Source organism: Amblyomma americanum, chromosome 3 (assembly GCF_052857255.1).
Source record: "Amblyomma americanum isolate KBUSLIRL-KWMA chromosome 3, ASM5285725v1, whole genome shotgun sequence".
Classification (NCBI taxonomy): domain Eukaryota; kingdom Metazoa; phylum Arthropoda; class Arachnida; order Ixodida; family Ixodidae; genus Amblyomma; species Amblyomma americanum.
Window position 1 is genome coordinate 158,404,290 of NC_135499.1, and position 16,507 is coordinate 158,420,796.

General features: G+C 48.4%; 1 protein-coding gene and 1 non-coding gene across 4 annotated transcripts in view; one reads left to right on the top strand and one right to left on the bottom strand.

The window, feature by feature from the left end:
• The window catches only part of LOC144125277 (multiple C2 and transmembrane domain-containing protein-like), a 200,579-nt gene that overhangs the window by 12,750 nt on the left and 171,322 nt on the right, over nucleotides 1-16,507 (bottom strand). For all 3 annotated transcript variants that reach the window (XM_077658524.1, XM_077658525.1, XM_077658526.1), the window contains exons 7-15: nucleotides 11,252-11,455; nucleotides 7,641-7,771; nucleotides 6,424-6,625; nucleotides 6,298-6,352; nucleotides 5,565-5,706; nucleotides 3,983-4,085; nucleotides 3,440-3,541; nucleotides 3,260-3,334; nucleotides 3,043-3,162 (exon numbers count right to left, since the gene is read on the bottom strand). In XM_077658524.1, the coding sequence (XP_077514650.1) occupies nucleotides 3,043-3,162; nucleotides 3,260-3,334; nucleotides 3,440-3,541; nucleotides 3,983-4,085; nucleotides 5,565-5,706; nucleotides 6,298-6,352; nucleotides 6,424-6,625; nucleotides 7,641-7,771; nucleotides 11,252-11,455 (1,134 nt within the window). The remainder of the gene's footprint in view (nucleotides 1-3,042; nucleotides 3,163-3,259; nucleotides 3,335-3,439; nucleotides 3,542-3,982; nucleotides 4,086-5,564; nucleotides 5,707-6,297; nucleotides 6,353-6,423; nucleotides 6,626-7,640; nucleotides 7,772-11,251; nucleotides 11,456-16,507) is intronic.
• Nucleotides 9,490-9,562, top strand: TRNAS-CGA (transfer RNA serine (anticodon CGA)). Its single transcript has one exon. It is a non-coding gene; the product is annotated as a tRNA-Ser (tRNA).

The following is a 16,507-nucleotide window of genomic DNA, read 5'->3' on the forward strand; positions in this document are numbered from 1 at the left end:
GAGTTGCATCTGATCACGCACCTTTGTTGTGTTGCTTCGCTTGCAGCTATAACGAAGAAATATTTTTAAACAAAAACAGTGTTATAGCAAGTAAAATAAACTTGTGAGTACTTTTTATGCAATATAAATATTGTGCCTTCAAAGTCGCTGTCGTCGAGGTTACGCACTCGGCCCTCAAAGTGTGTTCCGTGAGCACACTCCAACCGGAGTGCGCTCTTCTAATAATAATAATTGGTTTTTGTGGAAAGGAAATGGCGCAGTATCAGTCTCACAGATCGGCTGACACCTGAATCGCGCCGTAAGGGAAGGGACAAAGGAAGGAGTGAAAGAAGAAAGGAAGAAAGAGGTGCCGTAGTGGAGGGCTCCGGAATAATTTCGACCACCTGGGGATCTTTAACGTGCACTGACATCGCACAGCACATGGGCGCCTAAGCGTTTCGCCTCCATAGAAACGCAGCCGCCGCGGTCGGGTTCGATATGTACGTTAAAGATTCCTAGGTGGTCGAAATTATTCCGGAGCCCTCCACTACGGCACCTCTTTCTTCATTTCTTCTTTCACTCCTTCCTTTGTCCCTTCCCTTACGGCGCGATTCAGGTGTCATCCGATATGTGAGACTGATACTGCGCCATTTCCTTTCCACAAAAAGCAACTTTAATTTCTTTTCATTTTTCTTTGGCTCTTCTACGAGTGACAATCCACCCACACCTGTCACACGGGCAGGTTTAGTGACACTTTCACTAAGTGCACTTCCCTTGGACGAATGACACTTTCGGTGCGCGCTGTCATACGGCAAAAAGAAGTGTCATGCGGAAATGACTGCACTGGCGATGGATGTTTCAGCACCACTGAGAAATTAATGTTCTTCGCGCAAATACTTATAAAATGCAATTTTATCGCAAGTCTGATTACTCCGAGTTAACTTTCAGTTTTATTTCCAAATTTGTGTAAATTTCAACTACCAAGAGCATCACGATCCGAAACAAGTAATACCCCTGCTACACGGGCGTTTCGAATGCCTGCCAACCGAATGTAATTCGACTGGACTGCCGCCTCGTGGTGCAAGACGAATTTGTGAACAGCATTAGGGCTGAGATACATTGTATTGAACGGAGCTCCGCGAACACATTCGAGATTTTGGGATACTTCCGAATTATGGAGGAGAAACGCTAAGGCGGCCGTGTGCTGTGCGATGTCAGTGCACGTTAAAGATCCCCAGGTGGTCGAAATTATTCCGGAGCCCTCCACTACGGCACCTCCTTCTTCCTTTCTTCTTTCACTCCCTCCCTTATCCCTTCCCTAACGGCGCGGTTCAGGTGTCCAACGATATATGAGACAGATACTGCGCCATTTCCTTTCCCCAAAAAACCAATTATTATTATTATTATTATTATTATTATTATTATTATTATTATTATTATTATTATTATTATTATACTTCCGAAACTCGAACACAGCCCGCACTACCCGCACTGACCAACAGCCGTCGCCATCGCTTCGCCCCGCCCACAGCGACACCGGACTGCTTCGGTTCTGTGGATCTTGATTTTCATGTGTGTTGCTCACTTTTTTGTGCTTCTTTTTTACAGCAAACATTTTGTGTGAATGTTAAATCAATGTCTGAAGATCATAGTACACCACTGAACATTCAACGCATATAACGCGAAATTTCCCCAGGAATGCACCGATGAGGACGACTGCACTCCAGACCTCTTGTTTGTATTGCTGCGTACAAACTACAAGTGTTCGTCTCCATGACATAAAAAACTAGCCGCGCATATTTCAAATAATCTCATATCTGTACCGGTTGCACCCTTGCCTGTTTGCACAATGCAACAACTCTGTAGGAAGCTCCGATGCGACCGCGCGCCTGGGAAACACTTGGTAGCCGGCGCTTGCCGCTAATCGTCCCTGCTTTTTCCGATTAGATAAATACTTCACTTCGGATCAGTTTTCAGTTTATCCAGAAGCATTTTCAGAGACCGTCGTCATTGAAATGACCTTATTTCTTATCCACAAGCGACGACGAAGACTGCTGCAGGCTGCCTAAGCATTGAGCGGCAGTCTGAGTTCCACCGGCGCTTCGAAGCCGTTCAGTGCATGCGCGTCCTGTAATGTAAGTAACGTTCGATTTCCGGTCACTTTTGTCAAAACTACGCTCGTTGTCCATTTGCGTCCGCTAAAATTTGTGAATTCGCTCTCACGAACCTAGGCCTATCGCGGACGGGGGTCGTCGTCACTTGAAGAGCGAGAGTAGCTGTTCAAGTGTGCGCATTATTCTCAGTTGCTGATGATTTAAAACAAGTTCTCATTAAAAGGCACAATCAAGAAAATGAGATGGAGATTTAAAGACCTAACAATTCGGAAAACAATTTTTTTTTTTTATGTCGGAGCACTGATGTTGAGAATGCACACTCGCCTTGCCAGATGGAGTGGAGTGAGTTCTCCAAACTCGCTACGGGGAAAGTGCGCCCTGCAGCAAATGCCACTAAAGCTCATCGTGTGACATTAAGCGAATGACACTTTAGGCGAATGTCACCCGTTGAAACTGACACTAAATGCGCTCCTGTGACAAGGGTAGTTTTAACAAAGTGCACTTACAGCGAGTGACCCTCTCCGTAAGTGCACTTAACTTGCCCACTTGACAGGGGGCCACCTATCGGAGGATTCCCCTAAACTGAGTTGATTAGAACGTCGTCAGGTTGATGTAGTTCTAAGCCGAATCTGTTTGTGTATTTTTATTTCGCATTCATGCGTGCCAATGCCGCACCTTAATTGGAGGCGTGCCCAAACGGTCAAGGAGAATTTTGCCCACAGGAGAATCAAATGCGCACCGAAATTACAGCACACAAAGGCCTTTGAACTTCGCTTCTCTCGAAACGCGTCAACCACAGCCGGGTATCGTATCCGCGATCTCATAGTCAGCAGCAGGATGCCACAGTAACTCAGCCACCGCAATGAGTGCGTTAACGTTAGTCAGCTCTCAGCCGTCATGTCCTCTTTGTGAAGCGAGAGGACAGCAAAAGTAGCAGGTTGCAACTCACGGCAAAGGCGAGTAAGGACCTCGGCACAGACTCCCAGAGAAAGCAATTGTTGAGAAACTTTCCCATGTCGATGACAAAGACCACGATGTTCTTCACGCGCGTCAGATTGCGCATGAAAACCTGAGGGAGAAGAATGGACGGCGTTACACTCGTCACTGCATTTCACGTCAGGTTCGCAAAGGGATAGCTGGACACATTTCACCAAATGTGCACTCACAACACGCTTGAACTTGGGATCAAGCTGCATAAACTTTGTTTCCTTCGGATTGAACGTCTTCACGCAAGCTTTTATCTGCAAGGATGATAAGGTACTTAGAAACCGACTCCGCAGTAAAAAGCGATCTCGATACAAAAAGAGATTAGGGCACCGGCGTCGCTTCAGCGTAACCAGACTTACGGGGTTGTAGACGACCGTCATCTCCAGAAGTATTTGTCCTTTGACTCTCGTCTTAAGCTTTCGGTCTTTCAGCCCATACCATTTCTTCTCTCCATTCTTGACCTGGTAAAGTAAGAAAGCGCCGAACGCGCGAAAATGGAAACAGCTCCAGTTTGGTACTGAGTCTGAACAGCACAACAGCATCTTGGCAACTCAGAGAAATGTGCAGCAGCGCACCAAGGAAGTGTGCACTCCTGAGAAACAGTGCAAAAGGTGGGACAAGACAGAGGTAAAAAAAATTAGCCTGTATGCTGCCGGTAGATGATATATTCACGGCCAAGAGGCTTTATTCTGAAAGGCGTTTAGCCCTTTCTGCATACACACTGATCGTTTCCCTGTCATCGACGGTTGACCAGAGCACGAACTAAAAGCACTGAACTCAACTGTCTCCATTCCTTAAACACAAGCTTTGCAGCGAAAATGTGTAGCACCTTTTTTCGCAGTGAGAATAAAGCTATGGAATTAACTGCGAAATAAATCATGGGAGAGCGGCAGTGAGCCCACCTTGAGCAAAGGTATGGCTAGTTTGCCCAAAAACTCGCACTTCTTGTCGCGGTCTTCGTCGTAGACGGTCAGCTCCAGGACCGAATGAATGTCCTTGACCTTGCTGCAAAAGGAAGCACAAAATAACAATATTTTTGAAGATTGCACTCAACGCACTCCAATTTTCGTTTTTTGTTTCCTTAAAGAACTGAGTACAGTTAATTGCGGTTTTAGTCGAATATTTAATATCGTGCGAGTGCCTGCTGCAGTCAGCGCTGCATAATCACACAAGGCAACGAAAACGGCAGTTCTCAGTGCGTTCACACTAGACGCGATATGGTTCGAAAATGATAGGCTGTAGTGTTCCAAGGGTTACTAAGTAACTACTGCTCGTTGACTGCATCGTAATGCCCTAGCTTCGGATATCCAGTTGACACTGCATGCGTTCTTACCAGCAGCATAAAGAAGTCGCTGAACAGCCCGTTCATTTAAACTGCTTGTTTTTTATTTTCTTTTACCAACCGTTGTACAAGAACATTCCATTCGGTAAACAGCAGTGGTATCAGTGTCGCCATGATATGCCCTCGTCAAGAAATATAGTGCTCACAATACTCGCCGAAGCGAATGCTAGCCAGATGGACCTAAGCCGGAGGGGACTGAGATGTGGACTGAGAGTCGGGTACTCTTGAGAGTGCGTCATCTGTGGACACGTAATACACCTGAGCCCGGCAGTTCACGCTCTTCGGGGATCGGGCGCAGAGTCATGGGATGCGGAGTAGTGGGATTAGGGGGGAGGGGGGAGCGTAGGGTGCGGGGTCACAGGATAAGGTGTCACAGGACGCGGGATCAAGGGATGCAGGCTCAAGGGATGCGCGCTCAAGGGATGCGGGGTCATAAGATGTGTGGTCAAGGGCTCCGAGGTCAAGGGATGCGGGGTCACGGGATGCGAAGTCACGGGATGCGAAGTCACGGGATGCGGGGTCACGAGGGACGGCCATACAACCATCCCTATCGGTTCGCCTAACGAGGACGGCGAGACGAATGAGATATTTCTTGTGTTTGAAACCGCTTTTCGAGGTAGCAAGGGTTAGCAAAGGAGACCGTAGGAGTACTGGCGGAAGCACGGCGTGCATGCGACTGCCGTCGCCAATTTCGCACTGTAGCGCGATGATTGTGTCCAATGAGTAGACGGTCGCGGCTATATCGGTGCAGCAGAATGTGTCAATAAAACACGGATAGACTCAAAAATTTCGTTTTCATTGCCAAGTACATCACTAGCGACTCTCCGCTATATACCAGGCTTGGATGAATATATGATGATATGAATACAGCTCGGTCATCCAGCCACTACATTGTTTAGCTTTTGCTGCGGAAAAAAAAGCACCCGATGGCCGCCATACGCATGAGTTCAACTTTTTGGCTTAAGTCAGTCCCTTTGATTTCACTTTATGCCATTGAAAAGGTAGCCAAACTTGTTACACTGAAAGCAAATGCAGCTTTAATGTGATGTATACCCAGAATTGTGCAATGAACATAGTGCACTACGCAGGCACTAGCGGGTCACGAATCAAATGTTCTATGTCATGCCGATGGCACTGCTCACAAGCTAAATATCTTGTTCCATTCCGGGGACAGGGTCTTGTACTCGGTGTGCGTCTGCAGGCGCGAGTTGACCAGCTCGAGCACGCAGAACGGGTCGCTCTTGCCCCCCAGGTCTGCGGAGGCGAGGCCCTGCGCCTTGTACACTGCACAGAAGAATGAAGTGGACACACGAGTCATCATTGGTGGCAAAAACCAAGAAAGAAAGGTGAGAATACAGCACGAGGTGCCACCATAAAGACACCAACGTGCTGGTGCGCACGCACGCACGCACGCACGCACGCACACACACACAAGCACACGCGCGCGCGCGCGCGCGCACACACACACACACACACACACACACACACACACACACACACACACACACACACACACACACTGGTTTCTTTTAGAAACCTACCTTACATGACATAGCCAAGGAAAAGAGTTGGCCTCTTAGCAACCTCTCAATAGTGGGCGTGGACTCGTTTGCATGCCACGAGACGTGGATCGTTCTCAACTGCTGTGTCAGCGTTCTATATGCCTCCTCCAGTTCTTGCTTATAATGTTACTCAACTGTATTGTAGCGTAATCCTTTTCATCGTTTGCCATAGCGCCGAGAAAGCTGATAACTTCCGGAGCTCATCGGCAGGCAACACTGTACGGACGATCAGCCGACGTAACAACCAACACACGGGGGGTCTATCATAAACCGTGCCACAGTGCGGGCAGTGTCAGATCGAAAGCGCGCCCACCTTTGACGATCAGGTGCCCCACGTCGTCCCAGTCGTAGAAGCTGTGCAGCAGACCCTGCGAGGAACACGTAAAGTTGCGCGCTGTTTTCGGCCGGACCGCCGAGACTGCAAACAGGGAGGACGTACGTATCGCGCCTTCAGGGCCTTGGCCCGCCCGGTGGCGCCACCCATGGCCTCGTAGACGGTTAGGTCTGAGACGCAGCTGGTGCTGCCTTGCGTGCTGCCGCTGATGGTGAGCAGCAGGAAAAGCGAGCCGGCGCCATCCTCGAGCTCCTGCCACACCGAGTGCGTCGTCTCCGGCTCCAGGCTGCTCAAGTCGATCGAACACCTGCGCGCACGGGCCACTCGGTCGTTGGCGTCCGCCCAGAGAGAGCTCTAGAAATTGTGCGCAAATTGAACAGCGCCTATACAAAAATACAGGTATGCAGTACAGGTATCGTCTATTAAACAGGCAGTTTATTATAGTCGGATACAGCTCAAGAAGGAAGCGTCTTTTCCCTGTCAAAGGACCCCCTTCCAGCCAGTGGCGTCGGCCGATTCTCATGACCCTCTGGACCCTACTAGCGTGACAATGCAGTGGTGGCAGATGAAAAACGATAGTCCCCTCCCTCCATGGTCGTGGATAGTCTTGCCCCAGCATTGCCACGCCGCACCCTGTATTGTCGAGCTAGCAGTGTGATGAGAATCGGCCGACGCCATTGGCTGGAAGGGGGTCCTTTCTCCAGGAAAAGTCGCTTCTTTCTTGAGTTGTATTCGACTACACTACTCTCACTGTGGTACATAGCGTGCTGAAGCCAGTTATGGAAAGCAACTAGTCTTGCTGCGTACAAGTACTTGAGTACTGCCTCAAGAAACGTATTGTGCTTGAACTTACACATTTGTTGTCGGGCCAATCAAAGATTTGGCTATGGAAAGCAACTAGTCTCGCTGCGTACAAGTACTTGAGTACTGCCTGCTGTGTGCAGAAGTGCTCGCCGAACGCCATGCATGGATGGTCGCTTGCATCTACGTTGTCATTCGCTTTATCATAATGGCGAACCTTGCTCGTGCATATAGCGGAACTGGAAACTAACAACCTCGACTCGTGCAAGTCCAAGCACGGTCGCTCGAGGAGGAAGGATGCATACAATTCGCGTCACAAACAACCTATACCTCACCAAAAAGCTCCGATAAATCGCGGCAGCAGTTGATTGATGCCTAGCCAACTCGACAACTTTATTCACTTTTGACATCAATTCAATTCACCGGAGAGGTTTGTGCACATTCAACTAAGAGCTTGGAGCCACCCGCACAGCGGTTAGCGATTATCTCGCCCTCTGGAAGAAAGCTATGGGCGGACGTACCTTCCCATGAAGTCTCCCTTGCCACTAAAATCCTTGTCCCAGACGGTGATCTCGAGAACCTTGGGCTGGTCCGTGTACATGTGCAGGTCGAACTGCTCCAGCCACTGGGGGTTCAGGGTTTTGGTGGCATTCTACGCAAAGACACGGATGCGTGAAATATGCAGGATAAACAAAGAGCTAAGTAATACTTGTTTTGTCTTATAGCCGGAGCTATTATAGCGAAACACACATCGCAATGTCGTGGTCTTCGTTACACTCGAACCCGGATATATCGTACCCGAATATGATCGCGAAATAACTCCGTATGTCGATAATTCGATCTATAAAATGGAAATATATAAGTTTATCTGTAACCTAGAATCAAGAATACATTGCAGTCACGCTGGTGACGCGGTCCTCGCAGTGAAGTGCCTATCCCCGGCGTGCTTGCTGGCAACGCATCATTCGCTGGGCACTGCTATGCCTAACCTGCTATGCATCGAAGACGAAGCGGACGGTTCTTGGTAACTTGCCACTTCCTGTTATAAGATGTCTAATCCTGCTACCAGTACACTACAAATAGAATACTGATTGAAATTAAAGCAGTCTGTTTACGCAACGCCTTCGGCAGCGAACCACGCCAGGCGCGGGCAGCCGCAAGGCGAGTTAAGTTGGCTTCACCGAATGACAAAGATATGGCGTGGAAAATGAGTACCAAAGATCGAAGGGTGCCCTCAAGCACACTCCAAGTTGACCTCGTAACATGCTTGTTAATTGAGTTCTGGTTGTGTGAGTGCTCCATGAGTACCTCTACTGGATAAGGAATTAGGTTCTTGGGATGGGCTGCTGGTATGACAGGGTCGCGCTTGGTTTTTGGCATGTGTGGCACTGAAGTTTTTGTATTTGTCATGTCTGAATTATCATCCTGGTTGTGAAAGCATATATATTGTTTGCAATCACAATAAAACCCAATTGAGGTTTGTGCCCGTGTCTGCCCCCTTTATCGATCCTTAATCTTTTCACCAAAAAAAGACAACGCATGTCACCATAACCCCGAGCAGATGAGGGGCATGAAAAGTTGACAGTTTTTTTTTTAATCCGAACTTTTACTCGCATAGCAGAAGCTAAACCTTCGCGTTTCTGAGAGTAGAACAGGAGGGAAAAACCGGTAAGAGTGGCTTAGTTAAAAAGCGTCGGGACCTGGGTTCAAGACTGCACCCTGACGTGCAAACTTTGTTATGCCGCATTTTTTAACTTGCTCTAAACAAAGCGGCGTTGAAAGCGCGACCCCCAAAAGAAAAAAAAATACAGAAGGGGGAAGCTGTCCAGATATGAAACTTGAGCTTTAGCTAACAAAAATCGATTAAGTGTGCCATGTCAGCCCACTTCCTAGAGCAGCCAGGATTAATGGATATGGTTCATTCTATGTGCGCATTAGGCTATCTTCTTTCTGTGTGCCCATAATCTTGCGTAAGGCTTTTTTTAATGTCTCCAACGTTTCCTTTTATTTCGTTTTCCGCAGATCCTGAGTCCCCGAAGAGATTATGACTTTAAGCCGCTTAAAATGTTAAGCTTTTGCAGCATAATTTTTATAGTCACTGTTCGCAACTTTGTGTTTAGCATAATCCTTACCCTCGTCAAGTAAAACATGTCGCTTTAATGTGGCCGACGCAAGTTCACGACTGTTCTAAGAATTTCTTGTTATGTCATGCTTAACTAGCAGCTTCGCGTAGTCCTACACATGTAGATACCTTGTATTAGAAAAAAAAATGTAAAGGAAAACTGTGACTTCAAAGGTTCCGGCTCACACACCATTGCCACGCAAACATAAATACCCCCCGAAAGTTCGAAAGCAGAAATTTGAACAGCCGTCGCCGTAGCTCAGTTGGTAGAGCACCGGACGCGAAATTCGGAGGTCGTGGGTTCGAATCCCATCGGCGGCATTGTTGTTTCTTCTCCTGCTTTATAACTGATTGTCTTTAAGAGGCAGAACAATCATAGTATTATTCCCCAACTGATCAATACTATAAATTGAAGAAAAGAAACGTTCTATTTCCCTGTGCAGGGAAAGTGGAGGGCCTAGGCGAGAGAAGCTTTCCGGTAGTTTAATGAAAGCCGATAACGAGACGGGGCACCCGCAGTAGACCTTTCTCTTGTTCGGTGGAGAATTCTCCGTCAAAACAGCGCGTTCTCTGCATTTCTCACTAGGAGGCCTTTCAGCCAACTCGTCGTCGCTACACGGACTCTCAAGCTCGCTCGGTTCCGTGCAAACACACTCTCCGCATTTGAAAGCAACCACCTGTGTCGCATCTGCTGCTGGTTCCATTAGCGAGCCCTTCCTTTCTTTTCTTCTCGGTGCCAACCTATTCGGTACCCGCCTTCACCATGTCACGCTTCCTTTATCACCTGGAAAGCTTCGAGAGTTCTTTGTCTTTGCTGCGCGCAGCGTCGATAGTGAATTGAATGATGCCGCATTCACTGTAGTTGGAAGGCACTCTGGCAGCTCAACGAACAACATTCGAACGCCGACGTCTTTCAAGGTTATACGGCATAAAGCGAAGGTGAAGTTACTCGTCGTACAAACTAACATAAAGCTGTGCTGGTCTGGCCTGGTTATATTTGTTTGTTTTTTCGTTATCCATTTTTAAATTCTGTAGTGCTGCACATCTGAATTTGAAACCTGCATCTAAAGTTTCAGGTAATCAAGATTTCTCGAAAGTACTGAAGTTTGGAATAGTTTGTCGTTTACGATTTTGTCATTTTTGTCGATTTTGATCAGCAGTGAAACGAACCAATTCTGCAGACGAAACAAACGAGTAGATGGGAGAGGTTTTTGTTGCAAAAGAAAAAAGGAAGAAAAGAACTGATTCCGAAGCAAGAAGTACGTAATGGCGTCTGAGTTCACAATAAAATTGCTTTGAAGTCAGCATCTGTACCGTCTGCTCCTTCTTTTGTGTTCATCCTTACTTCTTGCGCTGGCCTGCAAGAAATGTAATGCAGTGAGGACGTATATTGGTGGCTTCCGCCGCCGACACAGCGACTGCCATGTTGTAGAGAAGCATGGCGGTAATACGCGTGTTCTCTCTGATCCGTACTTATAAAAATGACATAAAACTGTCTTTTGACTTCTTATTGACTATATTGCCTTCCCATAGATCGTGTGTATTCATAGTCTATAGACTGTCTAGAAACAAGTCTACTAAAGTGTACGACCATAGATCTGTAGACTGTATATTCGATTTGTATTGCCACGAGACTAGTATATAAGATTTGTCTATAGACAGTCTATAGACTTTACTGACAAAGTTATTTGCTCACTCCATACAATGTCTAAAGAAATTTTTGTAAAGGCGCCGACTCCTCCGACCTGCATTGTCGAAGTTATGGCTGCTGGCCTATCATGGCGCTTGTGACGTCACGTGCAAGCCTCTGTGTTAACAGCACACGCACCGAACTCTGCGCTGTTCGGCGCTTTTCGAATATGCATGATGTCATTGAAATGCACTAGAAATGACGACTGAGCGAGAAAAAGAAAGACAAACGTTTCTTTAAAAGGGAAACGTCAGCGGCTCGAGTGTGTGCCGAAGGAAGAAGGAGAGGATACAAGGAGGTGTATAGCGCCGAGGCCGCACCTTGCTCTTGTACTTCTCGGAGCCGAGTCGAAAGCGCACGTAGGGGTCGCTCAGGCCGTTGTCGTCCATGGCCAGCAGGTGGCGCCCTTCGACGAGCACCACGTTGATGACGCTGTCCCAGAGCTGCACCTTCTGCTTCTTGCCCGCGGCCGCCGACGATGCATCGCCGCCGCCGGAGCCCAGCCGCAGGCTTTTGCTGAAGTACTGCGCACACCGGAAGGAAGGAGACGTTTGAGAGGAGGCACGTAGCCTCACGAGCGCACAGAATCGGCTCTAAATCATATTGCGCTAAACTTCGTCAGGGTGCTTGTGGTTCGAACGTTGCCGTGCTGGAACAGTGATAAGCAGGCAAGTGCTCACAGAACTACAGGGTGGCACTGAATTGGGGCAGAGCCGAAGACAAGCTCTCTGCCAGGATGCTGGCGCTGATTTTCCCCAACTCTTTTACCGACCAGTTCAAGACGACAAAGTGGCACCTTGCGATCACATAAGTAAAATGCCATATCAAAGTTGTGGTGGAGTGAAATTTCTCCGCGCAGATACTAATGACACCAAAGCGTAATTTACACTCGATCTGGCCCGCAGCCGAAAGTGTAGATAAGTACGGTTAGAAAAGCATTAGGAGCCGTTCACTACAATTTAATTCGGTTGTTTGTTCGTTACTATCATTGTCTTCGCGCTGAGATGTCGGCGCGATGTCAGCATTCCAAGTTCACACTGGTACTGATGCGCTCATGACTCGATCCGCACTCCGGTACAGATCTTGTAGGCCGACCAGGTGCGAAGAAACCTGTATAACGTACACCCCATCCGACGCAGTCGCGCGTTTCCTCGAGCAACCTCGCTCCCGCAGCGATTATAGTTCATGCGTTACCATGACGCAGCGGAAAAATACCTCGTTACTGTACGGCCCCCAAACGAGCCAGCTGCGGGAACTACCAGCCTTCGTTTCTCCCATTTTCTTCCTCGCAAGCACAGGCAGACACAAAAACGCACCACGACGATGCGGTTCCGGGACGACGGGGGTCATTTCTTTTCATCGAACGCGTGTCGCACGCGCAGCAGCTGCCGCGCTTCTCATTCGAGTGCGGCGCTGCCGCTGTGCAGACGCGGACTGTGTGCGTCATATTCGAACCGCACGCCAGCGCCCAAAAGCAGGTGCGCAGGGCCGCCTGACGAAGAAAAACGCGCGCGTCGCAATGCGCGCGGTTTTCACGCGCTCCGAGAGTAGTTTACCAACAGCAGCGAAAGGCCCTTTCACTGCTGACTGGAAACCTTGCGACGAGAACAACTGCACGTCGCCGTTTTCTAGAAACAGCGGTAAGAGTGATAACGCAGGCGCAACCCAAGCCGTTGATTCTACTGTCAACAATAACCAAGCTCCTATCGTTCGTACTGCATGCAGTTGCTAATAATAATAATAATTGGTTCTTGGGGGAAAGGAAATGGCGCAGTATCTGTCTCATATATCGCTGGACACCTGAACCGCGCCGTAAGGGAAGGATAAAGGAGGGAGTGAAAGAAGAAAGGAAGGAGAGATGTGCCGTAGTGGAGGGCTCCGGAATAATTTCGACCACCTGGGGATCTTTAACGTGCACTGACATCGCACAGCACACGGGCGCCTTAGCGTTTTTCCTCCATAAAAACGCAGCCGCCGCGGTCGGGTTCGAACCCGGGAACTCCGGATCAGTAGTCGAGCGCCCTAACCACTGAGCCACCGCGGCGGGGCACATGCAGTTGCTTTGTCTCTGAATTAGGGGTGTTCGATTAGTACTTTTTTCGAAACCGAAACCACTGCGATAGGATAGGATAGGAAAACTTTTAATATCCAACAGAAAGAGGGTAGCCAGAGGGCTACCCGCCTAGACGACGGCCGAAAGGTCTTGACTCTCGGCGGCGGCTTCGGCCAGTCGGACGAGTTGTAACTGAGTCGCCGGGTCGGAGCTCAGTAGTAAGGTCTCCCATTGATATTTTGTGTTAATACCTCGTCCCTCCCGGGGAGCATGAGGACATTCCCATAGTATGTGGTCCAAGGTGGCCCTAAGTTCGCAGTTCGCGCATTTTTCTGAAAATTTCCCTGGGTACATAAGACTCCAGAGGGCAGGGTTTGGAAATGTGTAAGTTTGTAACCGGCGCCAGTTGATGGCTTGGTATCTGGACAAGGATCTATCCGCTGGAGGAAGTCTAGCTCGTTGCAAACGATAGTGTTGTGTAATTTCTCTCTAGGTCACCATGCGATCCCTGTCTGTAAAGACCACCTCGCTCGGGTCCGCCCGGAAAGAAAAGCCTCGGGCGAATTCGTGGGCCGTCTCATTGCCAGGCAGGGATGCATGTGCTGGTGTCCAGACTAGCGTAATTTTCCGGTCTATTACATGACGGCTTAGAATTGTATTCGTTAGAGGGGAGACCCGGCCCCTGCTGAAATTTAGTATGCCAACTTTGGAGTCACTGATGATGTATCTCGCTTTTGTGCCTACACAAGCCAGTGCTATGGCAGCTTCCTCTGCAGTCTCTGGGTTACCCGAGAGTATGGAGGCACTTATTTTGAGGAGTTGTTTATTATTGACGACCGCGACAGTCATCGTGTTCTTACCATACTCAGCGGCATCCACGTAGACCACGTCCTCGTCTTTGTAGGAGCGGAAGCGTTTCTCTAGCGCCTCTGCCCGCTTGGCCCGGCGCACTGAATGATGAATAGGATGCATATTCCTGGGTAATGGGGTACAACTATATTGTCTCGAATTTTTCCGAGCATGTCAACTTTGGCGGTTGTTCTGTTATCTCGGCTAAGATTGAGTTTTTCTAGAATGGCCCTGCCGGTTGTGGTCCCGGCTAAGCGTTCGATTTGGGACGTTCTCACTGCTTCCGTAATTTCTTCCAGGGTATTATGCATTCCCAGCTCTAGGAGGCGGTGAGTGGATGTACGGATGGGCAATCCTAGAGCCTGTTTCGTGCATCACCTGATAATTCCATTTATCTTTTCCTTTTCTGAAACTTTAAGATCAAGGAAGGGGGCAGCATACGAGATACGGCTTACTACGAACGCCTGTACCAGCCGTAGGAGATTCTGCTCTTTCATGCCGTGTCTTCTGTTGGCAATCCGCTGTATGAGCCGCATAGTTTGTTGCGCGCAGTTTTCCACCTTAGTTATTGCATCACCGTTATACCTGTTGCTTTGTATAATCATTCCTAAAATTCTGATTTTTTCAACATGAGGAATCTCCGCCCCTTGAGTTTGTAATTTGATGTTAGGGATGGTTCTAGTTTTTCTTTGATGCAGAGGTCTATAAAAAAGAAGTTCAGACTTCTGCGGCGAGCATTGCAAGCCCCTACGGCTGACATAGTTTTCGACCTCATTTATGGCCTTCTGTAGCGTACTTTCGATGTGCGCGTCGTGGCCACGGGTCATACACATGGTGATATCGTCCGCATACATGCAGAAATTCAAGCCATCTATCCCCTCCAGTCTCTTCGGGAGCCGTATCATGGCCACGTTGAAGAGAATAGGGGAAAGTACCGAACCCCGAGGGGTGCCTATGCTGCCCAAGTGTATGTCTTGAGACTGACTTTCACCAAAGTGGATGCGCGCTATCCTGTCCGAAAGGAAATTGGCAATGTAGTTGTATGTGCGCTCCCCGACGTTTAAAAGAGCCAGGTTTTTTAGTATCGCCTAGTGTTTTACATTATCGAAAGCTTTAGTGAGATCAAGTCCCACTATTACTTTCGCATCCAGCGACTTAGTGTCTAATATGTCATGTGTGAGCTGTATCATGACATCTTGCGTGGACAAATGCGATCTAAAACCTATCATCGAATGGGGGTATAAGTCATTGTCTTCCATGAAATTGGTTAGTCGCGTTTGTATGACATGTTCCATCAGTTTTCCAACGCAAGAGGTGAGGGATATAGGCCCTAGATTTTCTAGATTGAGCGGTTTCCCTGGCTTAGGTATGAAAATTACCTTAGCGGTTTTCCATTGTTGGGGAATCTCACCCTTCTCCCAGCATTCTTGCATGAAATTGGTCAGCGCCGTTATAGATTTGTCATCTAGGTTTCTAAGCATTTTGTTGGTTACACCATCGGGTCCGGGGGCTGATTTGGTTTTCAGTTTTAGTATTTCTGCTCGAACCTCGAATTCGTGAATAGGGGCGTCTAGTCAGCTGTTGGATTTACCCTCATAGCGCGGTAAGGTAGTTTTGGTGGCGGAGCCTATATATCGACAACGAATTGCATCGAGGAGTTCCTGCTCCGAACCTTCAAATTTATAACCTAATTTCTGTAAATTTTGTCGCTGTGTTAATTTGCTACTTTCTGGATCGAGGAGGTGCCGAAGGAGGTTCCATGTTTTGGCGAGGCCGATATTGCCCTCAAGCTGGTCGCACATTGTTTCCCAGTTCTGATCGCAGAGTCTAAGTGCATATGCCTCAATCTCTTTGTTGTGGCGCGCTTGGCGTCTTCTGAGATTGCGATTCCACTTTTGTCTCTTTAATCGCTTTTCCATACTAGCTTTGGCCTCCCACATATGAAGAAGGCGGCTGTCTAGTACTTCAAATTCCGCGTTGTCGTCGAGCGTTTTAGTCGCATTCTTGGCGTCCCTGCGGAGTTCCTCCGCCCATTGTTCTATGTTTGTGATTTCTGCCTTTCTCCCGTCCTGGTTACGAGCGTCGCGGAAAGCGTCCCATTCGATAATATGCGGGGAGCGCGTTTGGCGCTTGGCAGGGCCAACGTCAGTTTCCGTGACGAGTATGTAATGGTCACTGCCTAGGTTTAGCAAGGAGTTGGACAAATTAGCTGTACCCGCATTCTTCACCAGGGTGAGGTCTGGGGACGTGTCAGCGCACACGCTGTTACCCATTCTTGTGGGGGTAAGAGGATCCGTGAGCAGGGTGAAGCCCATTTGCTGTATGTCTAGCCATAGCTCTCTCCCCTTCGTACAGGGCCGCGGGTAGCCCCACGCAGGGTGGTGGGCATTGAAGTCACCTAGAATAACCAGTGCGTGCTTGTTGCCGATACGCATCACTTTCCTGAAGAGGGAGTCGAATTTAACTTTCTTTTGACTTGGAGTGCTATAAATATTCAGAATGAAAAGACTGCGTTGAGTCTTTGTGGCCGGAATAAGTTCGACGAGGACGTGCTCTATGTGGCGGATGCCCGTGTCATGTTCAATGGCCGTAATGTTCCTTCTAACGAATGTGGTAACATTAGGTTTGTCGCCTGTGGCGTTAAAAGCTTGATAACCAATTAATTTTGACGCGC